Source organism: Pleurodeles waltl, chromosome 3_1 (genome assembly GCF_031143425.1).
Source record: "Pleurodeles waltl isolate 20211129_DDA chromosome 3_1, aPleWal1.hap1.20221129, whole genome shotgun sequence".
NCBI lineage: Eukaryota > Metazoa > Chordata > Amphibia > Caudata > Salamandridae > Pleurodeles > Pleurodeles waltl.
In genome coordinates, this window is record NC_090440.1 from 29,625,074 (window position 1) to 29,650,294 (window position 25,221).

General features: G+C 45.7%; 1 protein-coding gene across 2 annotated transcripts in view; it reads left to right on the forward strand.

The window, feature by feature from the left end:
* LOC138283718 (astacin-like metalloendopeptidase) overlaps positions 1 to 25,221 on the forward strand; it is a 728,958-nt gene that overhangs the window by 190,349 nt on the left and 513,388 nt on the right. For both annotated transcript variants that reach the window (XM_069221760.1, XM_069221761.1), the window contains one exon: positions 18,496 to 18,636. In XM_069221760.1, coding sequence (XP_069077861.1) covers positions 18,496 to 18,636 — 141 coding nt within the window. The remainder of the gene's footprint in view (positions 1 to 18,495; positions 18,637 to 25,221) is intronic.

A 25,221-nucleotide genomic window follows, 5' to 3' on the forward strand; every position in this document is an offset into this window, starting at 1 on the left:
TGCGTTTCAGGGGTCAGAGGGCAGTAGCCAATGGCTACTGTCCCTAAGGGTGGCTACACTCTTCTTGTGTCTACTTCCTAAGGGGAGTGGGATACAAACCTAACTCTATTGGTCCCTGTCCTCCAAACCAAGATGGAGGATTCTGCAGGAAGGGGGGTCACCTCAGTTCTGGACAGCTTAGTGGTGGCCCTAGCTGGGGTGGTCACTCCTCCCTGTTTTCCCTAATTTTCCCACCCGTCTTGCAGCCAAAAGTGGGACTTTGTCCGGGGGGCGGGCAACTCGACTTGCTGGGGTGTCCCGGGGCACTGTAATAAGAGGCTTGAGCCTTTGAGGCTCACCTGCAGGGGGGAGGTGCAAAGCACCTCCACCCAGGACATGCTTTGTTTCTGACCACAGGGAGCACAAAGGCTCTCACCCTGTGTGGTCAGAAATTTGTCTGGAAGTGCAGTCTGGCACAGACTGGTCAGTCCTGCACTAGCAGTTTGGCTAACATACAGGGGACATCTCTAAGATGCCCTCTGGGTGCATTTCTCAATAAATCCCACATTGGCATCAGTGTGGGTTTATTGTGCTGAGAAGTCTGATACCAAACTTCCCAGTATTCAATGAAGCCATTATGGAGCTGTGAAGTTCGTAATGACAAACTCAGAGACCATATACTCAATATGGCTACACTGCACTTACAATGTTTAAGAAAGGACTTAGACACTGTAGGGGCATATGCTCTTGCAGCTATGCCCTCACCTGTGGTATAGTGCACCCTGCCTTAGGGCTGTAAGAGGGGTGACTTGCCTATGCCAAAGGCAGTGATTGGTGGGCATGGTTTTCCTTTGTCTCCCCACCAGCACACACAAGCTGCAAAGGCAGTGTGCATGTGTTTGGTGAGGGGTCCCCCCAGGGTGGCATTATACATGCTGCAGCCCTTGGGGCCCTTCCCTGGCCACAGGGCCATTGTGCCATTGGTACTATGGGTACCTTTTACAAGGGACTTAACTATGTGCCATGAGTGTGCCAATTGTGGAAACAAAGGTGCAGATTTTGGGAAAGAACACTGGTGCTGGGGCCTGGTTAGCAGGATCCCAGCACACTTTCAATCAAAGTTGGCACCACTATCAGGCACAACGTCTGTGCGGGGGTGGGGGGTAACCATGCCAACAGTGGCACTTTCCTACAGTCCCTGAGGCTTCAGCTCTGGAAGCCAGCCAACTAGCCCTTGGAGTCGCTCAGAGTTCTGGGGTCAGGAGGTGCAAGTCTAGTCCTTCTCACCCAGGCAGGAGGGCAGCAGGTCAGCACTGCAGGGGAGCAGTTCCTTCTGAGCAGCAGTTCAGCAGAGTGTCAGTATTTGTAGCAGCACAGCAGATCATCTTCCTGTCACAGGTCCAGAAGTGTACTGAAGTTGTGGTGTCAGGTTGTTCTTTTATACACAGTTATGCCTTTAAAGTGGAGAGAAGCTTCTAGATACCTGCATTTGGAGTGCACAGATGCCCTGCCTTTCTTGCCCTGCCCAAGACTAAGTACAGGGGATATGGTGCCCTTTGTATGGAGACAGGACACAGGCTATTCAGATGTAAGTGAGGCTAGGCCCAGCACCTGTCTCTCATCCTGCCAGTGATGACCCATTAAGTCACACTAAAGCTACCATTGTGTGTGGCTGTCGTGGAGGAATACACAAAGCCCAACTATATCCAGTCATGTGGCCAGAGACAGACTGCAGGCACCAAATGGCTAAGGCAAGTAAATGCCACCTTTCTAAAAGTAGCATCTTCAGAACTGTAATTTAAAATCCAACTTCACCATAAGCTAGGATTTTAAATTAGGATTCCAGCGACACCACACTTGAAGGGTTTATTTCTTCTGATATAGAAGTTACACTTATAAAATGCAATAAGGCAACTCCAATGATTTCCTATGGAAGACATAGACCTTGCAGTAGTGAAAAAACAAATTTAAGAGTTTTTCACTACGTTTATCAACGTTATTTTAGTAAACTAGGCCTGCAGCTGTGCACTTTAACCTAGATATATTTTATTATTTTAACACTAGCCACATTTGCGGTCTTGTTTTATTTTCGTATCTAGCTGTTCTTTGCCTAGGTCAGCACTGCGTTCCTAAACAAGACATTTCTTTCACTCTGTGCTTTTCTCAAGGCTGCAGTAAGATAGGTTGCCGGCAAAATTGGTATGCTTTGCCTCCAATGTTCACAGAAACATACACACTCTTAGGTGGGTATCATCAGTTGTTTTATTATAAAAACACTACTTTGACCCATGTATGTTAGAGGGAGATTCCAGCAAGATGACCACGACTGTGTGCTGATTGCTTCGCTACAGCTGCTTGTGTAGACTACAGACCTCTTGCTCAGGTATAAGGAATGATGTCTTCCCAGGGGGAACCTGAAAGGCAGAATTAGAGCTTAACATGCTGTGCTCTAACATAACTTAGGTAGTAACTATCTCTAACAATCTTAGTGACAGTATGGTAGTGTTATTCTTGTGTTTTACTTTCCTTGTCACAATTTTAACCTTATTGTGCTTCATTGTCCTAGTTATTACAATTCATGCTTTATTATCTAAGATGCAGTTACTTCGATAAAACCTTATTGATCTGTACTCTGCCTCTGATTGTCCTTGCATATGTGAGACTAATGTAACTGAGAGAAACGGATGAGATCTGAGTGACCATGATTCCCCTGAGGAGTTATGTATGTCATGCGCCTGGTTGCCCCTATCATCCCTGCTCTTGGGTGGAGATGAGGCACTGCTAGTTAGCCGGAACAAACCCGGAATGGCCCAGCAGGCGTCATTTTGCCACCCAAATCCAGTACTTTCATGATAACCTATGCGACAATATAAGACATAAAAGTACAAGTCTAACTTTTTAGATACACTGCAGCCTGCCTTGGAGTTGTCTAGGGCCTACTTTAGGGGTGACATATGTATTAACAAGCATTTGCAATACAGTGGGTCTCACGTTTGCTTGAGTTAGAGCTGTTAGTAATGTAAATTCCTAACTGGACTTTCCTTGTTACATAAATTGAAATTGAAAAGTAAAACAGTTGACATAAGTGAGCCGATTCAAAGTGCCATGCTGCCATGAGCATGAGCGTGAAGGAGAGACCAAAAAGGAAAAAGAAGTTTCCTCGCAGTCATACGTAGTGGCAAAAGTGCAATTATCCATGTAACAGGGTCAATGGCCAAGGCAGTAACAAAACCGCCTGAAGAAGGGACAAACGTAAAGCATTTACCAATGATAACAAAGTATTTTTAAAAGGCAAGGCCATGAACGAGTGATAGTGATGGGCGTACAGTGGATGTGGTTAAAAGTCCACAGACAGATTACAACAGGCCAGAGTGCTTGCAAGCTCAATCTAAAAAGGAAGGTTTGGGCCTGGCAAAAGGTTTCTTTTGACAGGTCCACATGGTAGACTAAAACTGCGCTCACAGGCTCTGCAGTGGCAGGCTTGAGACATGTTTAAAGTGAGTGGAGCAACTAATGTTTTTAATTTACAGGCCCTGGGCACTTGTAGTGCACTTTACTAGGGACTTATATTTAAATTAAATATACCAATTCGGTATAAGCCTGTGTTACCACACTTTGGGGGTTATTCCAACTTTGGAGGAAGTGGTAATCCGTCCCAAAAGTGACGGTAAAGTGACGGATATACCACCAGCCGTATTACGAGTCCATTATATCCTATGGAACTCGTAATACGGCTGGTGGTAAATCCGTCACATTTGGGACGGATTACCACCTCCTCCAAAGTTGGAATAACCCCCTTTATAGGAAGAACACAAGCAATTTAGCACTATTTAGCGGTGGTGAAGTGTGCAAAATCCTAAGGCCAGCAAAAATACCAAGTCAGCAAAAACAGGAGGTTTGAAGGTAAAAAGTTAGGGGCAAACCGCATCAAGGATTCCAGGTCTAACAAGTGTCACCCCCTCAGCTGAAAGTGGGGAGTACTGCCCAACCCCTTTGGAGTTCTCTTCTAAGTCTCGCTGGGTGGAAAAACCTAGAGATACCATCAGCACTGGTGTGGTCTGTTCCAGGAAGGTGTTCCAATCTTAAAGTCCATTCACTGCAAGGAGATGGACCACCTCAGCAGTTTGGGATTCTCACCCTTCATCTGTATTAACCATCTGAGAGGTTGGTGGTCTCTCTAAACCCAGCAGTGAGCACCAAACACGTATGATCTCTGCTTTTTCAGTGACCAGACCACAGCAAAGGTTTCCCTCTCTAGTGCACTCCACCTCTGTTCATGGGGAAGTAAACCCCTACTGATGAAGGCTATAAGGCTTCATCAAGCTACTGAAGGAGGCTTGATCCACGCCCTCTTGATTTAGCTTTGAGAGTACAGCCCCTATGTCATGCTCTGAGGCGTCTGTCTACACAATGAATCTTGGGAGAAGTCAGGGGCCTTAAGCACAGGTGCTGTGCACAGGGCTTCCTTCAGGGTGTCAAAAGCTTTCTCTCACACGTCATTCCAAATCACCTGACGTAGCGGCTTCTTAGAAGTCAGCTCTGTCAAGGGTTGAACAGTAGTGCCATACCTCTGGGTAAATCTTCTGTAGCAGCCAGGAAGGCCTAAGGAGGCTGTCAACTCTGCCTGGGTCTTGGGGGATTCCTATGCCAGAATGGATTCAATCTTGGCCTGGAGGGGCTGCACCTTGTCTCCTCCCTCTTGGTGACCCAAGTAGACCACTAAAGTCTGCCCTATCTGGCGCTTACTTGCCTTGATAGTCAGGCATGCCCTCTGCAGGACCTGAAACAGTTCTCCGAGGTGGCACAGGTGGTCCTCCCAGCTAGAACTGAAGACCACAGTCTCATCCAGATAGGCAGCACTGAAGTTCTCCAACTTAGCCAGGACCTGGGGACCAACCTCTGAAAGATGGCTGGTGCATTCTTCAAACCGAAGGGCATGACTCAGAACTGTAAGTGCCCTTCTGGGGTAAAGAACACAGACCTCTCTTTAGGCCCCTCGGTCAAGGCAATCTGCCAGTACCTAGATGTTAAGTCCAATGTGCTGAGAAACTTGGCAGCTCCTAGTCGATCAATGAGCTCATCAGCTCCCGGGATGGGGCGTGCATAGGTCTTGGTGACCACATTGAGTTCACGGTAAGCTACCTTGGACCTAGGTTCTGGAGTCACACATGGAAGGGGGAGACTTGGGGACCACCACCACCACTGGGCTGGACCAAAGGCTGTTGGAGGACTCAATAGCGCCTAACTCCAGCATCTTGAAGACCTCCTTAATGCTGGCTTTCACCTTATCAGACAACCTGTAGATTTTACTCTGCATTGGCATGCTCTCCCCAGTATCAATATCACGGGGACGGGTGAGGGAGAATAAAGAGACATACTTTCCCAACAACTTGCTGCAGGGTCTCTGTTGTTCTAGGGCCAGTGTAGGGAAGAGGCTGACACCCTCCACTGACCCATCATGCTCCTTGGAGGAAAGGAGGTCGGGGAGAGGCTCACTCTCCCTTTCCCTCCCTCATTCGTGACTAGGAGCATGGTTAACTCAGACCTCTAAAAGTGGGCCTCGAGGCAACAGACATGCCAGAAACTCAAGGGGTTCCTGGGAGTCTTGAGGTCCACCAGGTAGGTGGCATCACTCTTGCGCTCCTTTGCCTCATAAGGCACAGACCAGTAGTCTTGCAGGTCCATAACCCACACTTTTTGTCCAGGCTGAAACTCGATCAGAGTGGCATTTTGGTCATATCACTGTTTAATATCCATCTAGCTGGCCTGTAGATTCTCCTTTGCTTGCTCCCAGAAGTGCTGCATCTGGTTATAGAGGGCCAGCATTGTTCTTCACCAGACTCAGAGGTCCTAGCACAGGGTGCCCATACAGACGTTCAAGGGGACTGGAGCCAACCCCCTTCTTTGGTATCTCCCTGTAGGTGAATAAAAGGCATGGAATGAGGATATCCCACTTTCACCTCAAGGGATCTGACAGGCCAATTATCATGCCTTTTAGGGGCCTGTCAGACCCTTCAACAAGCCCATTAGTTTGAGGTTAGTAAGGAGAACTTGTAGGTTACCTCACACTCATTCTACTTGGCCTTTATGTACCTGAAGATAAAGTTGGTACCCTGTTGGACACCACCTCCTTGGGGAATGCCACATGGGTAAAGAGCCCCATCAGTGCCCTGACCACTGCTGGTGCAGTCACTGTCCTCAGAGGGATAGCAACTGGGTTCTGGATGGCATGGTCCACCAAGACCAGGATAAACCTGTTGCCCATAGCTGTTTTGGGGCCCTGAGGCTCAATTATGTTGATGCCCACCCTTTCAGAGGGGGTGCCAACAAAACAAAAAGAATACAGGGGAGCCTTGTGCTTCCCTCCTGAATTGTCACTGGCCTCACAGGTAGGATAGGACCTGTAAAGCACATTTGAGGTCTTCCTCATTTGAGGCCAGCAAAAGTGGGTGGCAAGCCTGTCAAAGATCTTGTTCTACCCCTAATGACCTCCAGGGGTACATCATGAGCCAGCTCCAGTAGAAAGTTCCTGTAGCACTGGGAGACCACCAACACGTGGGTTGCACCAGGCTCAGGAATCTTAGGCTTACTACATGGGAGATCATTCTCCCAGTAAGTCAGCTGATCACCAGAAGTGTCCCCAGCTGCCTGGGCCTCGGCCTGCTGCTATAGGCCCACAAGAGCAAGACAATCCATCTGCACCTTGCAGAACTCCTTCCTGGTTGGACCCCCTTCCTGCTGCTAGTTGGCCAGCTTAGGCAGGTTCCTCAGTTCGGCAACTTCCTCCTCTGTAGGCTGAGGGTGCACCCTGAGGGTCAGCCTCCTCCCGGACTGTGGGAACTTCAGGAGCGGGTTTCCTGCACCTCTTACCCATCCTCTTCTTGGCAGGTACCTGGGCCATTCTTCCAGGCTCCAGGTTCTCTTGACTAACCTCTTGGGATGCCTTGGACCATGTGGTCAGGGACACCCACTCAAGCAATCCTAACCTCTCCAAGTGGGACCCGAGCTCCACCTCCTTCCAGGTGGCATGCTCCAGGTCCCTGCCAAGCAGAAAATGCACAGGCATGAATGGACTCACAGCTACCCTTATGGAACCTGAGACGCCCTCCACTCCCTCCCGCTCACTGAAAGGGACCCAGAGCCACTGGATAGTGACTCCCACGGTTGTCAGCTGTAATAACTTGGTGGAATACATTAGGTACTAACTGCTCTCAGGTCACCAGATGACATATGGCAGTTGTCATACTGGCTCCAGTGTCTCACAGAGCTTCCACCCTCAGCCCATTGATAGTGACCCACTTCCTGTATACCCTGGCATTGCTAGGCATATACGTTTCCTCACGATCTCTCTGTCACCCAAAGTCACTATGGTAACCTACACTTTGGCCCCCACACTATCTGGGACAATCTCCTCCCCAAACCCTACATTAGCCAACACTAATGACTGTCCCCCGGTAGGGGGCTGTGCCCACTTGGGACACTTGGCATCCCCCTTGAAAAGCCTTTCCTGTTGACACTCATAACTGTTGGGAGGGTCCCTTCCTGAAGACTCACTGTCAAGGAACCATCTTCTTTTCTTCTCAGTTGAGGAATGGCAGTCCTGACCCATAGAACTAGTTTGGTGCCCTTCCTTTTGGCACTCATAACTCTTGCTGGGGGGGTACCTTCCCTGAAGACTTAGGGGGTTATTCTAACTTTGGAGGAGTGTTAATCCGTCCCAAAAGTGATGGTAAAGTGACGGATATACCACCAGCCGTATTACGAGTTCCATAGGATATAATGGACTCGTAATACGGCTGGTGGTAAATCCGTCACTTTTCCGTCACTTTTGGGACGGATTAATACCTCCTCCAAAGTTAGAATAACCCCCTTACTGTCAAGGAACCATATTTTTCTCGTCTCAGTTGGGGGATGGCAGTCCTGACAAAAAAAACTTGTTCTGGTGCCCTTTAGAGATCTCCATGTTTTTGTTTTCCCCCCCTCCTTCTTCTGGTAGGGACCCTGCTAACCTTTGTGGTTTTCCTCCCCAGAAACCTTCTTGTGGAACCTAGAGGAACTGACCCTGTGGTCCTCCTCCTTAGCAAGGTCCCAGCGGTCAGTGAGCTTACCATCAATAAATTGTTGGTACAAATCTGCAAAACAAAGACGGAACATGAGCTCCTTTGCAATCACACTGTACAACCCCTGATTATCTTTCACTTCACTGCCTCTCACCCAACCATCCAGTACCTTGCAAAAGGAATCCATGCAATCCACCCAGGTCTGTTGGGTCAGTTTCTGACTGTCACTAAATTTCTGTCTATATTTTTCTGGGGTCAAGCCATACTTTCTTGCAAGGGCGTCCTTCATGGAGGAATACCTAATTTTGTCCTCCTTCTCAAGGGCCAGTAGGGTGTCCCCCTCATCGCTATTGATACACCTCCACAGCCAAGCCCCACAATCCTCCTCTGGGATCCTGTAAGTCAATCTCATAAACCTCCAACCACTTGTCAATATCATCCCCCACAACAAGGTCAGGCACCAGACCTTTGGGAATGTGGACCATCTTGTATCCAGAGGGCACTGAAGAAATTCTGACACCATCACTACTGGAGTTTGCCTCTCTAGCCTTTATGCCCAGCTCCTTAAGGCTCCTCTCATGAGCTAAATGCTCCAAAGCATTTTTTTCCTCCATGGCCAGTTTCCTTTCCTCCATTTTGAGCTTAGTCATCTCCAATCTGCTATCTCTCTCCGCCTTTCTCTCCACCAGCTCCTTTAAGGACAGGTTACTGTCTGACACACTGCTTCCTGCATGGGAGGGGAATTCTCCCAATTAGACTGCAGTCCAAGACCCTCCTGTGGGCCTTACTCTTATATGTCTTCACTCTACTCATCCTTGTGGTCATCTCCTGTGGGCCCTACTCATATATGTCTTCATTCTCCTCATCCTTGTGGTCATCTTTTGTGACTGGCAATGTAGAACTTGCAGTCAAATCAATGTGACACCTCTCTCTCGTACCAGATTTGAATTTTCATCTGATCATCCTTTTTTATGTCCTTTACTGCCAGGTTTTTCCTGGTGGTGTCAGACAGTAAAAAACAGAACTTTCTGCCATCCACCCTAAATTGAGTGGGTGGTGTAAAGTCCTTCTGCTGATGGCCCCTACTCCACAGGACCTTTAGAGAAAATATTTAGTTGATGGATCCAACAGGGAATATCTACAGTCTACTCAACTATAAATGAAGCATTTATGATGGAGTACCCTGTCTGCCAAACTCTAAATCAGGGCCTCAGTTTTTGTATGTAAGGCCCCTCCCCTGATGTGTCATTCTTGTCCACAAATACATTAGTAACCATAATCTAATTTCAGTCCTGCAGCTTCTTGTGTTTGACTGGGTCACTCAAGCAGTGTATAATTTGAAAGCCTTGCTGATACTGTGACATGGTAGCCCAACTACGGACAAAACAGTGAATATAATCTTTGGTAGGTACCTGAGACAAGTTAAAAATCTAAGCCTGAAAAGAATGGTCTATCTGTTGTTTGTTTGGAACTTCAGTCATTATATACTGTATAAAACTTAGATTTATACTTGGAAAATTCAATCCCAAGAAGGCACAAGTAGATCATGTGTCTGGCAGAATCTTTTACTTTGTCTCCAGGCCCAAGAAAGTGATACACCTTACACCTCTCTCCCTAAAGCCAATGGCGTTGGTGCTTTAAGTAATACACGCTATATAATTTTTACCTACTGTAGTTGGCTTGGACTGAGCATCCAGGGCCATATTTATGAAGCCTTTGTGCTGTACTTGTGTCACACAAGCTTATGCAAGGACAGCGCAAAGGCTTCAGCAATATTTACAGAGCCACTCAAGGCCTAATTTATGTGGCCTTGCATGGCTTTGTAAAGAAATTTAATGCAAGGCATCTGCTTGCTTCAAATTTCAAACTGGGAGGCACTCCAAGGGTGGAGATGGGTGTTCCGCCGGGCTGCTGCTGGCGGAGATCACAATGCAGTTCCGGCCTGCTGATTTCGACTTCGTTCTCTGCCAGCTTTTTCATGGCAGTTTTATCGCCATTGAAAAGGCTGGTGGAGAATTGGTGCGGGTGTCCCCTGCACTGCCTATGCACTTGGCATGGGCAGTAGAGGGGTCCCCCTGCCCAGCACCATTGCAGTGTTCACAGCAGACAGTGAACATTGCGAGGGTGCTGGTGCACCTTGAGGTGGCAGCATTGCCGGCGGCTCAATTACGAGCTGACGACAATGCTACCAAGTGTTTCCTGCTAGGCTGGTGGGGAGAAACCTCGGTTTTCATCCGCCAGCCCAGCGGGAAACTCTTAATAGGTCCGGCAAGGAGGTAGCCAGTTGTGGCGGCCACCACCCTGTCGAAAGTTCGGAAGATGGTTCAAACTGACTGTCAAACTCCTAATGTGGGCCATAATCTTTGTTTGGGCCTCACCCAGCATTCCCAGAAGACTACAAGACTTCTACTCTAATCAAGGATGTATTCTGATCTGGGTCTTACCATATGTCCATAGCAGTCCACTGGAACTCTCTTCCCACCAAGATGAAATTCTGTCCTGGTTTCACCTAATGTCTAATTCATCATGCAAGGCCACGACTCACTCATTGTCCCTGGCAGTCTATAAGACCCCTCTACCCACCATGAAGGGATCACAGACACAATAACATGGTTAACAATTTCGTTGACTAAAATATTGTGTCACAATCACTGTTTACCCCAATAGCATGCCTCTATACTTAAAAATGGTCAGAGCAAAATATCGGGAAAAAATATTGTTGACACTAATATTGTCCAAAAATAGACAAAAATATAGATTTTTCAATATAGAGTTTAGATTAGTAAATGTTCAATATTTCAATATATGTGTTTGATATAATGCAATTAAATATATTCCACTAATATTTAAAATCATATATAAATATTTGTGTATGTAGATATATACAGTAGGAAAAGCACTGGATTTCGGAGGGGTGCAATGTACTAGTTCCACTCCAAACAACACAACAGTAGGGAAAGTGTTGAACTGCAAAGAAGATACTTTTCTAAGCAAGAGTAGTGAACATGCTTTACTTTACATTGCATATATGAACAACCCTACAAATGTAGAAACAATTATTAGACTCTTTAAAAAATGAATTAACATTAAACATACATATACATGTGTATTAAAAAAAACAATCATTTACAGTATTACTATTTAATAACTAATTAATTATCATGGAATAAAAACTTGTTATGCAATTATTAATTAGGTTTCCACCCTCTACCCCTACAAACCTACTACACCTAAAATATAACTAAAATAATAACTATTCGTGTCTTACATATTTAAAACAAATGAAATACTTAATCAACAGTTAATAAATAATTATTACTTAAGTAATTTCCGACCCCTAGACCTTTACAAACCTGGCAACACACAACTAAAATATATGTAGAATAAATAAATTATCCACAATTTACATAATTAAAATCAATGAAATAACAATTGATAACCAATTGTTAATTATTACCTAATTAACTTCCCACCCTATGCCCCTACAAACAGAATTCCCTGCAAATAATATATATAGTAAATCAGTATTAAATAAATTACTTAATAAATATCAATTATATATTTAAATGTAATTTAATAAATAATTCTTAAGTAATTAATACTTAATTAACTTTCCACCTTATCCCTCTTCAAACCTAACAACCTACTACGATGCTATAACTTACTATTAAAAATGGATACATTTTAAAACAACTAGCAACATTTATATAAACAACAGTAACATAGAAAATTAATATATCAACTAAAACACTTTAAAACAACTATAATAGTAAAAATGATATTAAAAACATTGATACTATTTACAACTATATCACTTACCTCAAAAAACGATATTCTTGTCAACGATATTTGTGCAGCACAATATTTGTGTGTCACAATATTTAATTTCCGATAATTCTGTCTCCTGATACACTTACATAGATATTCTGTCCAAATAACCCATGGGAATAGCCAATACTTGATCTCATCCATTGTCTACAGCATGACATAAGACCCCTACTCCCGTCAAGGGGAAATCAAACCATGGATGTCACCTGCCATTCCTGGCACTGCAGAAGTCCAGGAGTGCCCATTGGCTCACCTGCTCAATGGTCTGACTTTCTCAAACTGCCAACTCACTTTGCGACTAGCCTATGGCTGAGTATGTCACTTCACTAATAGTATCAGTAGCCCATGTGCAAACTAATAGTAGTGCCTAATATTTGCCTGTGAGGTCTTTTAAGTCGATTTAATGGTCACATGGGTTTAAGAACGGGCTAAACTGTAACTATCTCACCTCCTGTGATAATGCAGCCTAGCCAACAACTATGCAGCAATGCCGCTTGCTGGCCAACTCAGTGTGTACCTTTGGATCCTAAATGGATGAAATCTTCTCCACTGACATTTAAGAGGCCAAAGTATCACACATTTGCTTCTTCTGTCTTAAAGTTTGCTTCTTCTGTCTCAAATTTAAATAGAGAACTCTGCCATTCATTGATCATCATCTTCGTCAACCAGTAATCAATGTTCTTATTTAGTGGGGTCTTATTCTTATTCGTAACTTCATCTACCTATCCGTCTCTGTTTTCAATATCTATTTAAATGTGTAGAAGCTCAACTATTAGTTGACCTATCTAAGCGAGATCATAACTCAGCCTCTTGGAGACTGGCATGTATTGTCCCAGTGTTTAAAAAGGGCGACCAAAATGATCCTAAGTCCTACCGCCCTATTTCTCTACTGGACTCTTCTGCGAAGATTCTGGGACGGATTATTTTAATGCGCCTGGTGTCCTGGATGGTAGGGAATGATATCTTAAGCCGGGACCAGTATGGTTTTAGGGAAGGCCTTGGCATGCGAGATCAATGTCTTAACTTATTGATGCTGATCGGCAAATACACGCAGGCCAGGAAAGGTACGCTCTATCTTGCTTTTATGGATCTTAGTTGTGCCTTCGATAAGGTGAACCGGTCTATATTATGGAAAAGATTAAATCAGCTGGGGCTGGAACCTAATATTGTAGAGTTGCTCCGATATCTACATTCTGGGACGGTTGCAAATGTGAGGGTGGGGTCGAATGGGGAATGCTCAGAGGCCTTTAAGGGGTGTGTTCTGGCTCCTACTTTGTTCCTTCTATATACAAATGGACTGTCTGATTTTCTGATGAAACATTGTAGGGATGTTCCAAAGGTGAATGGTACTGATATCCCTGTGCTGACGTACGCGGATGACGCAGTCCTCATAGCCCGTACTATGAATGGTCTCCGGGAAATAATTAGAGCTTATACCTCCTTTATGTCAGCTTTGGGTGTAGAGGTCAATTTTAAGAAATCGCATTTTATGGTGTGTGGAAGACCCATGAGTAGGGTGGGGGAGCTAAGGGTGGAGGATCAAATTATTAGCAGGGTCCATGAGTTTCCATACTTAGGGATTATTTTTGATGAGAAAGGATCTTGGAAACCTTGTATTGCCAGAAGGGGTGCGCTTTTTCTTGCAGCTGTTGGTGCGACTTTTGACTTTGCTGTAAGGGTAGGCAGTAAACCTATCAAGCCTTTGCTTGAAATTTATAGGTGGAAATGTCTCCCTGTCTTGCTGTATGGTGCTGCAATTTGGGGGTATAGGGACTCCCGAGCCCTCACGGTGGAAGAAAATCGGTTCTGTAGAAGGCTATTGGGAGTTGGACAAAATATCCCTGGTTTTAGCCTCCATTTGGAACTGGAGCTGGAGTTTGTGCAGGACACTATTCAGTTGGCTCCCCTTCTGTTATGGATCTCAATTTTGGACTAACGAACGTGCCACTCTGAATAGGGATATTTTAAAGGATTGTCTGGCTTGTGATAATGCAAAGAATATTCCCTGGTTGATGCACATAAGGAAGTTGGCTCGGGATTTGGGGCGGCCTGAACTGGTTGATCATCCCAAAGGCCTGATTAGCTGTGATAAGAAAAGGGTTAAGGAGAATTTTTTAAGAATCCAGAAGAACAGGAGGGAGGGGGAGGCCTTAGAGAAAAAATCGATCAGGGATTTCATTATGCTAAAGATGTGGGTAGGTCCTGAGTGCTATCTCTTAGAGATAAAGGATGTGAGGGAAAGGTCTCTCATAACCCGTTTCCGCTTGGGAATCATCAGAAGTAATCTGTGTTTCCTGTTAGGTCAGTATGGGGACAAATGTATTAGACCCTGCCCCTGTGATGGGGTGTCCCAACAGACCTTGCCCCATTTTACTTTGTTTTGTGTTTTTTATGCACCATTCAGAACTCTTTTTTTATTACCTCTTCTAAGGCCCAAGGGTTTTGTGCAATATCGTCCTGCTTTTATGTGGTTGCAGATGGCCTCAGATGTATTAGTGTGGAAGGGGCTGGGATCATTCCTGAAGGGAGCTATTACTTGGCGAAATAATGTGGAGTTTTTAGAATGAATTTCCTATTTTATTGCTTCTATGTATGTGATTATATATGTTTTTTATTCCTGATGGGTGTTCTTATTATTTATGGTTTTATTGCTATTTTTACCAAATGTATTGGAGAATATTTATTGTAATGGATGAATTTTTTCATACCGAGTAAAGTTATTATTAACTCATCCACTCTGCATTTGCTCCATTAGCTTGGTATCCGTATACATTTAAGTTTTAAGGTCATGGCAATAGTTCAGAGAGGTTTACCAAAAATCCCCTGAGTTTATAGCCTTCATATTTCTCTGACACTCTACCAGCCGCATGCCACTAGCTCCCAGTTTGGCACTTGATGCACTACAAAAAGCAAGATATGCGAAATTCCGAGATACAGCTTTCTCAGCAGCTGCAGTAGAAAAATGGGACTCTTTTCCATGCAATCTGAGAACAGAAAGCTTTCTGGCAAAGTTCAGAAAACTCTTAAAGACCTTCCATTTAACATGTATTTTTTCTTTATCTTCTATTTCTTGCTCCCATTTGCTGAGTGACTATATATTTTTAATCCTACATGTCCAAAAAACTTCACAAACATGAAGCTATAAAAATAAAACTTAACGCAACAAAGCACAAAATAACAAAGGAATAATAGTCACTATAGGAAGGGCAAGAAAGTCAGGCCCCTATTTTCCTCTCAATGACTAAACCAAAGATACAGTCTGAGAAGTACAGCCAAAGAGCAGAGTGACAGCGATGCAAGAAGTGATGATACCACGAGTGGGGTTCACCACATATTGATATAAGAGCTGGGGGTGACGATATACTTGTAATTTCCACACGTGGGACACACTCTGGCTATCACAGTTCCAGAGGAGTGGCAGAGCGGTCCAGAAATGCTCCATGTTTACAAAGATATAGGGCATTTCTGCTCTCTCCATGGGTATGCAGCCTAGCACCAAAGCAGGCACCCTTGTACAGTACACAGGATTGTTTCTGTGCACATCTTCATGCACAAAAACAATCCTTGGCAGCATTTATCTCTTTCTACATGTGCTGAAGAGAAAATAACAAGGTGAAATAAAGATATTTCTCCTTGTTACACTTCACCTAGGAAGGCAGTGTAAAATTGGGAATGCACTAAAATTCATGGATGGACAAATCCTGGCAGTGCTGGCAGTCTCACCACCAGGGTCTTAATGTGGCCTTCGGACCGCCAGAGCAGGGGCGGTCCTGACCGCCACTCCGAGGTCTCAAACCTCGTAATAAGGCTCCATGTCTTGGTAGGAAGAGGGCTCTTGAGGAGTGATGGGACTTTGGTTAAGACTCTGGGTAGACCCTTTATTGCCTTGGTAGGAAGAAGGTTCTTGTGATCTGCTGGACACAGTAGGTGAGACCCAGGGATCAATCAATCAATCAATTTTATAACGAGCAACTACTCACCCGTGAGGCTCTCAAGGCGCTGGTGGTGGGTCTGGGCTTCATTCGAAGAGCCATGTTTTCCAGAAGATGGTGAGAGATGGGCTTTGTCGGAGGTGCGTTGGCAGGTTGTTCCAGCTCTTAGCTGTGAGGTATGCAAGAGATCTTTCTCCTGCAGTGTTCTTCTGGATGTGTGGGACAGTAGCTAGCACCTGTGGGGCGGAGCGGAGGGGTCTGGTGGGGCTATGTAAAGAGAAGCAAAGGTTTAGGTAGGCCGGTCCGATGTTGTGAAGGGCCTCATAGGTGTGGGTGAGAAGTTCGAAGTTGATTTGCTTCGCTTCAATGGAGGGTCCTCAGGTTTTGGAAGATGTGTTCCTGGCGAAGAAGGTTCAGGACGAGTCTGGCAGCAGCGTTTTGGATGAGTTGTAGTTTCCTGATGTTCTTTGTTGTGGTGCCTGCGTAGAGTGCATTGCTGTAATCATTCTTGCTTGTGACTAGGGTGTGGGTGATCATTTTGCGGCAGTCAACCAGGATTTATTTGAAGCTTTTGTGGAGTTGGCAGAGGGTGTGCCAGCAGGAAGAGGTTACTTCATTTACCTGTCGGGTCATTGACAGTCGGAGTAGGTGGCGCGCTGAGCGATGTGGGCCACCAGGAGTCGTCCCAGGCTGAGGTGGAGTTTCCGAAGATGATGAGCTCAGTCTTGTCTGAGTCTTGTCTGAGTTGAGCTTGTGGCAGTTCTCCCTCATCCATGCGGCGACGGCTTTCATCCCGGTGTGAAAGTTCCTCTTAGCTTAGTCCGAGTCTTCAGTGAGGGATATGAAGAGTTGTGTGTCATCGGCATATGACACGATGTTCATTTTGTGGTCTCTGACGAAGGCTGCAAGTGGGGGCATGTATATGTTGAAGAGCATTGGGCTAAGGGAGGATCACTGAGGGACTGCGCAGCTGACCTCTGTTGGTTTAGACATGAAGAGTGGGAGCCTGACTTCATGTGTTCTTCCGGTGAGGAAGGGGTGGATCCATTGCAAGGCTTTCCTGCGGATTCCTGCGCCGCAGAGTCTGGTGCCTAAGGTGCTGTGGGAGACCATGTTGAAGGCTGCTGAGGTCGAGGAGTATGAGTGCTGCTGTGTGTCTGTGGTCGAGGAGTGTGCGGATGTAAGCAATGCCTGCAAGAAGAGCTGTCTGTGTGCTGTGGTTGCTGCGAAATCCAGACTGGAAGGTGTCCAGAGAGTTTTTGTCCTTGAGGATTTGTCACAGCTGCAAGTTTATGGCTTTTCCCAGGGCTTTGGCCAGGTAGGGTAGCAGCTAGATGGGTAGGAAATTCTCGAGCTCTGATGGATCGGTTGTGGGTTTCTTCAGGAGGGGGCGGACTTGCAATGTCTCCAATCTTCGGGGAAGATGGCTGTTGTGATGGAGCAGTTCAGCATCTTGCAGAGTGTGTAGGCAATGAATGTACTGGCTCTGTTGTAGATGTGGTGAGAACAGGGGTATGTTGGTGAGAATGCTGGTCATGATGATTTCAGTCTCTTCTGTGGTGAGAGTGGACCAGCTGTGGGTCGTAGGTTTTGACCCTGGGCTGGTTCTGTGGAGAAAGCTGTCATAGATGTCCTTAATCTTGCTGTGGAAGAAGATGGGCAGTTTGTTGCAGAGGTCTTGCGAACGGGGTGGTCAGTGGCTTTGGAGGGAGGGTTGGTGAATTAGTTGATAACCCTGAAGAGTTCTCTTGTGTTGTGCGGGGAGGTGTTGATGCGTTCATAGAGTGCGTTTTTTTTGCGTGATGGGTGGCAATGGTGGCTCTGAAGGAGCGAGGTCTTCACAGGTTTTGCTGTTTCTCCATTTCTTTTCTAGGCGCCCGCAAGTGTGTTTGGATTCTTGGAGTTCAGCGGTAAACCAGCTGGCTTTTTTTGGGATGTGTTTGACCGAAGTTGTTTGGAGGGGGGCTAAGAAGTTGGCGCATTCTGTGATCCAGAAGTTGAGGTTGCATGCTGCGGCGTTGTCGGTGGGGGACAGAGGTGATTTGGTGAGGGTTGTGGTGAGTTGCTCATCTGTGATTCTGTCCCATTTCCTGTGGGGGGGCCCATGCGGGTGTGGAAGCGGCTGTTGGGTGCTGTGATGGCAAAGTGTATGCAGTGATGGTTGGTCCAGTCCGGGGGTGGAGGTACTCTTGATGGTGATCTGGTTGCTTGAGGTGAAAATGGGGTCTAGTGTGTGTCCTGTAGCATGTGTGGGCACGGTGATCAGTTGCCTGAGGCTGAGGGTGGCAGGATTGTCGAGTAGGGAAGTGGTGTTTCAGTTGTTTGCGGTCCTCGAGGTGGAAATTCAAGTCGCCCAGGAGGAGATAGTCAGGGGACGCCAGGGCATGTTTGGGCTGGCAATGTCTACAGTGGTGTAGCTGAAGTCTGGGCAGGGGCCAGGCAGTCTGTAGACTAGGGTGCCACGGAAGGAGGAGTTGTGAGTGGCATGGATCAGGAAGTGTAGGTGTTCCATTGTGGTGCAGTGTTTCTCCGTGTTGACCGTGATGCAGAATGAGGACTTGTGTACGATGGCTAGTCCTCCACCTGGACGGGAGGGTCAGTCCTTCCCTAGGAACTTGCACAACTGCCTACCTTCTGGGTATGAGTGATGTCCCTTGCAGGAAAGCTGATGTTTCCCTTTTTTATCCTCCGAGCAGGAATTACACAGCCAATGAAACAAGGGGACATTGCCATTAACAATGACTACAGCGCCCTACAGTGTGCCGATAACACCTGCTACTGGCCCAAGTCCAGCTCAGGGGCAGTGCATGTGCCCTACATCATCTCCCCGTCTTACAGTGAGTCTGCTTTTCCTCTGTATTGGCTGTTGAAGCTGTTTCTTATCATGTGAGTGTACTGCATGCCTTCCTGTGAGGTACCAAGTTGGATGGGCCACTTCTCCGGCCTCCCCTTGGCCATGCCAGCTCCATTAATTTCTCTCTATGCGCACCAGTTACTTTAGTTGTACCCGGCACATGGCTTACGGATGTGTGCTGTGCCTTCATTCATTTCATTTTGGTATTTGCATACTGATTACTCAATATATCAATAAAGTGCGCCACCTCACGTATTTATTCAAAACCACCCAATCGGCAATAGTAGGAAGACAGATTTGTAGGAAAATTATGAGCTTATTTGACAGGCTAGTTGTTCTGGACTGCCGCTAAGTTTGGGGCAGTCTGTCACATTTAATGCTCTCCTAACTAAGGGTTTAAGTACGAGTGTGGTGGTCCTCGGACTGCCGCAGTTGTGGTGGTCTGACCGCCACATTACGAGGTTGGCGGGCAGCCTCGCCAACCTATGACCGTCTCACCATGATCGGAGAGTGCAGGTTGGAATCAGCCAGGGTGGCGCTGAACTCAGCGTCGCCGTGCCGATTACAACCTCGTTCTCCGCCAGCCTTTTCATGGTGGTTTCACTGCTGTGAAAGGCTGGTGGAGAACAGGCGCAGTGGGCCACAAGGGGGCCCTTGCACTACTTATGCCAGTGGGATGGGCAGTGCAGCTGCCCACGTGCCAAGCACCTTTGTGATGCGCACTGTCTTCTGTGCAGACAGTGTGCATTATGAGGATGCCGGTGCCTCCTGCGGGCAGCAGATTTGCCGCCGGCTCGATTACGAGTTGGCGACAGTGCTGCCACCACTTTAGTGCTGGGATGACCGGAGGAAACCTTGGTTTCCGCCAGTCAGCCCAGCAGGAACGTCTTCATAGGGATGGCAGGGAGGTAGCCAGCATGGTGACAAGGACCCCGTCGGGACTTAGGCAGACGGGTTCATAAAAGGGCCTAATTACGAGTGTGGCCGTCCTTGGATGGCCACACTCGCGATGGCTGTTGGATTGCTGCAGTTGTGGCAGTCCGACCTCCACATTACAAGGTTGGCGGGCAGCCCCGCCAACCTACCGCCATCTCCGCTGGGATCAGAGATCCTGACGGACTGAAGGCAGTGCAGGCTGGAATCAGCCAGGACGGCGCTAAACTTAGCCCCTCCCTCCTGATTACAACCTGGTTCTCCGCCAGCCTTTTCATGGCGGTTTCACCACTATGAAAATGAAAAGGCTGGCAGAGAATAGGTGCAGGGGCCACAGGGGGGTCCCACTGCCCAGGAATGTGCACTGTCTGCACATTACGAGAGTGCTTAGTGCCCCCTGCAGGTGGGAGCATTGCCGCCGGCTTGATTATGAGCTGGCGGCAATGCTGTCTCAACTTTGTTGCTGGGCTAACCTGCAGAAATCTTGGTTTCCGCCAGTCAGCCTAGCGTGAAGTCTTAATGGCGCTGGCGTGGAGGTAGCCAGCATGGTTGCAACAACCCCGTTGGCAGTTAAGTGGACAGGTGTTCCCATCCGTCAAACTCATAATCGGGCCCTAACTCTTCACTCAGAAATAGGGGGCTCTCAGATTCACTAGCCCGTTGAGAAACCTACTGCTTTCCGTACAGGTCGATTGACCTCTACCAGGATTGGACACAGAAGAAAAAATGACTTGACGAGTATGATTTTTCAAAAATTTCATGACATACTACTTATATTCCCCTATAGCAGCATCCCAGCATGCTAACTCATCTGTACCATTTCATAAACAGTTATTCACTTTCATGCATGGCAGCCTGGCTTTAAATGTTGTTCAGCAGTGAGGTGAAGTCTAAGCTTCTGTGCTTCACGACAAAGGACCCTTTTCTAAACACCCATTCACTACTCTGAGATACTTGAAAACAGAACACAGCTGGCTACTAAAATGTTTACACATGCACTACTTAACTCATCTGACAACAAAAAGCATTCTCAGTTGACTGTAGAAGCCCCAGCAGGCACTGCCTCATAAGTGCGTCCCTGAATAGAACATATTGATAAACTTAAAAAAAGAGGTTTCTTCCAAACAAATCATGGCTTAAAGTAAACAAGATTTATGTAAAGTCAGCCAATGTCAAACCCAGTAGGCCTGGCTTGTGCATGTTTTTATTTGCATGAATTAACAGATTAGACACCGGCCTTTGGGAGTGTGACTCACACAGTTATAAGTCGGGTTGCGCTCTCTCTCTGAGTAGACTATAAATGTCAAATCAGGACAGGCTGAAACCTGTTCTCCAGTATTGGATCTTTCATAGACTCATATGCTTGAATCATTCCCTGTCGTCGAAGTGGGACTCCCCCGGTAAATTAATAAAGCAGTATATATATATCACTATCATAGGATATAATGGCAGTGAAAAGGTCAGTTTAATAGCCTATCCACGTCCTTTTTTAAAAAAAAAGAAAGAAACTTGAACTATAACCAATCATGAAACAGCACCCTCTAGAACACTCCCAACAGATGTAGAGTCCCTTAGATTTTTTACTGCACGTCATGTGAAGGGAGTCTCCCTGAGCTCTGCTCAGTTCTTCAGTTTTTACTTCTTTTTGGATCATCCAAGATTATATTTCTTATTTCATTTCTCTAGCCCTAGCACTAATATGTAAGATTAGCAGAAAACAAGGTAAAAAACTACATAAATGTGTCTAACCTTTTCCTCAAAATCTCACGTTCTGAGAGATGAGGCTATTATTAAGGCTACAGAATCTTAAATCTGTCACTAATATAAGGACAGTGGGGATTCCTTCGCCTCACAGAGGTCAGAGAGAGAAGTTGCACCAAGCTCCCCAGAAGGCGCACAGAAAAGCCAAAAAAACTTACCATGAGTCTTCATAAGGCACTTTTCACAGAGAGAAAACCTCAACTCCCTCTTCAACTCTGACAATACAACAGAGAGATCCTCGTAACCATAAAATGGGGCGTCTAAAAACCGCCTTTAAAATCATCATTCATAAGAATTACGATGACGTAGTTGATGACCAAGTCGACTATTATGTCCTCGTCCTTGATGGCCTCATCTAGGAAGGGCCTTGTCTATGATGGCCTCATCATGAAAGGCCTCATCTACGATGGTCATCTATGATGGCCTCATCTATGACTGTCGTCTACGACGGTCATCTACAGTGGTCGTCTATGACAGTCATCTATGGTGGTCATCTACGAAGGTCTTCTACAGTGGTTGTCTACGACGGTCATCTACAGTGGTCATCTACGACAGTCATCTACAGTGGTCGTCGATGACACTCATCTACAGTGCTTGTTGACGACGACCATCTACAGTGCTCGTTGACGACGACCATGTACAGTGCTTGTTGACGATGGTCATCAACGTCGGCGACGGCGGTCATCTACAGTGATCCTCAACGACAGTCATCTACAGTGGTCCTCGATGACGGTCGTTGACAACAGTTATCTACAGTGCTTGTCGACAACGGCCATCTACAGTGGTCATCGACGAAGGCCTCGTCAACAACAAACATTGTCTACATCAACCTAGTCGTTTACATTCGCCTCGTCGAACTTGATCACAATACACATTAAGACGAAAACACGTAATTGTCAACTAGAACAAAACACACATAATCCAGGATAATTTAGTGTCAAACATTAAGGTACCAATATGAGCATGTCTTCAACAATCAATATACAAAGGGGCAATTATTCTAGCAATTACACCACTCTGCCTCCAACTGCAGAGCATGGGTCAGGTCCATGTACCTCTAGTACTAGAACTTCAGAGCATATTACACCCGCAACTGGTGGATTCCCCCATCAGATTCATTTTGGTGGTATCCCTACCTTTCGGAGCGAGCGACCAAACATTTCCAGCTTCGTGTAGTAAACAAGAAATTAGTTTGTTTTTTCTTTGTGATTTTAAATAGGAAAGCTGTAAAACCTATTCCAATTGCTGATATATCCAGGAGGAATTACAATCATGGAAAACCCTGTCATTCATAATCCTGCCTAACCAGCAAGGACATGTTCTCATCTAGGTCCAGACTACTATACAGACTGCCAATTCATTGGAAATACGGGGCATTTATTGCCACCAGATGTGGTCACACATGGCCACATAAATAAGATGTTTGCCTGAAGTTTTTTTTTTTTAAATGCTGCTGCAGGGGGGTGGGATGCCATCATATGTCAGCATAGATTGTGCTACAGATGAAGCTTCAATAGGATTCCCACAACTGCCAGGGTCAGTGGTCCTTGAATGCTATGGTTCAAGGCCACAACATTTAAAATTTGAGGTACAAATAGATCTAATATTTTTAAGTACCATGCCTACGCTCTGTTTGCCAAGCACATTGATGACTCATTGCAAACAGTCAAGGCTGACTCTTGACACTACATGATCTTTTGGGGCATTACAAGTTCGAAAGAAACAATCTTTAGAGGGACCCACGAAAGACACTTATCCATTGATAAGTATTTGACTTAGCAACCCTCACAGTAGCCCTTAGGCTAGTTTGCCTACAGCGACAACGTTCTGGTGCTGATCACACCATCCAGTGAGAAGAACAGTTCCAAAAATGTTGTCATCTATGGCAGAAAATAGCATTGGACAAATAAGTCCTGGATCTCGTCACATCTCCTTCGGAAGGAAGTGCTAGCTACACTGACCAAAGGTTCCATAGAGAAAGGCCCACATTCTCAGCAAGTAATAAGCTTCTATTCTTGGTTTTGCCTCACAAACCAGGAAACAGAGGAGTGTCCAGCCATCATACACCTCCAGAATTTTGTGGAAACAATCCTTTTATGTGGTGTCCTTCAGCACAGGATTTATATTTTTTACATTCCCACCCACTCATTAGAGTTATTCGATTTGGCTTCAGATCAGCTTTTTCGGCAAGGGTTTCCCCAACTTCTACAACTTGTTGATAAAAGCACCAACGGCCTTTTAAGTGTTCAAGGCCACAGAGGCTTGCTCAAGTTGTTTCACAAGCTAAGTTTATTTGTGAATTATCAGAGATAATCAACTCCTACATCAAAGAAAATACTGTCTGTTCAGTTAGCTTTTGGACATCAAGTCCTCAGCAATCAATGTGATCCTTCTTGTACGCCTGAACATGAATGCCTTACAGGGGCAGTTACAAAAGCAATAGATTTAATCAAACAAATCATTTGAGGGACTGGTGAATTTTCACTTAGGTATGATGGATGTTCTAGTCTGGTAGTCGCAGACTACAAATGCTTCCCTGGAAAGGTGGGGCAGCTATCTACAGAACCTCTAATTCAAGGAAAGTAGTCTCTTCTCCAGAAGAGTTTACATATCACTCACCTAGATCTCAAAGCCATCTGTTCGGTCTCCAATCTTTCCTGCCAATGTGGCAGAGTCTTTGGTGTTAGTTTGCAAGGACAATACCACCAGCATGTAATACGTGAATAAACAAAGCGGCACAAGATCTTTGGGGCTGTCCAAGGAAGACCAGGAAATCTGGAGTCGGCTAATGACACACAGGATAACTCTTTGGGCCAAACATATTCCCTGGACTAGAAACTTCATAGCAGACATGCTAAACAAAACTGGAAACATCCTCCAAGAAGGGGAATTTGATCATTTGGCTTTAAGTATGATCTCGTTCTGAGGCAAACCGGCTTTACATCCCTTTGCAACAAACAAAACCTGCAAATGCCACTTCCATGCAAGTTGGCATCCACATCCAGGATCCTGGAGGAATGCCATTCGACAGATGGTCCAGGATCTATACCTACCTTTTTTCCCCAATACATTTAATACCAAAGATTCTCACCAAGAAGAGGGCAAAGCAGTCTTGTGCTGATAGCTCCCAGGTGGCTAGCGCAGCACTGGTTCGCTGAGCTTCTCCTGCTATCAGAATACAACCATATTCACCTATCAACATTCTGTAAACCTTTGACGATATACTAGGGCCAGACCCTTCATCCTGACCTGACTTCTCTCCTCTTATGCCCACAGCTCCTAAATTCCATCAATTCAAAGATCTCAGTATTCCTCAGGACTGCAGGTATATTCTCTCCAAGTCAAGGAGGAAGCCAAGATAAAGACATGTAAATATTAATGAAAACGTTTCTGCCTGTGGCACCAGAAAATCAAACCTACATCCTCTACTAGCATAATCTGGCAAATAATTATCCTATCTCCTCTCACTAGTTCAGTCACAGTTGGTGTATGCGTCTGTTAAGGTACGGCTTACGCAATATCAAGATATAGCTGTTCATCACATTTTTTCTTTCTACTCTTGCAGAATCATCAAACAGTTCATAATAGATTTATTCAGTGTTTTCCTACAGAAAGGGCTGCTTCCTTGGACTGGCACCTGAACATACTTCTATTTCAACTCATGAAAAGTTAATTCGAACCCATTCAAAGAGCACTCCTCATATTTCTCACATGGAAGGTCGTCTTGTTACTAGCGCTCACCACAAAAAGTAAGGTAGAGGAGATGTAGGCTTTCTTAACTCAAGAGCTTTCTTGCATCTCACAGGCAATTTAGTACTTCTCTGAACCAATCCACAGATTTATTCCCCCTAGTTCCTTGAGGTTTTGTCTCAAT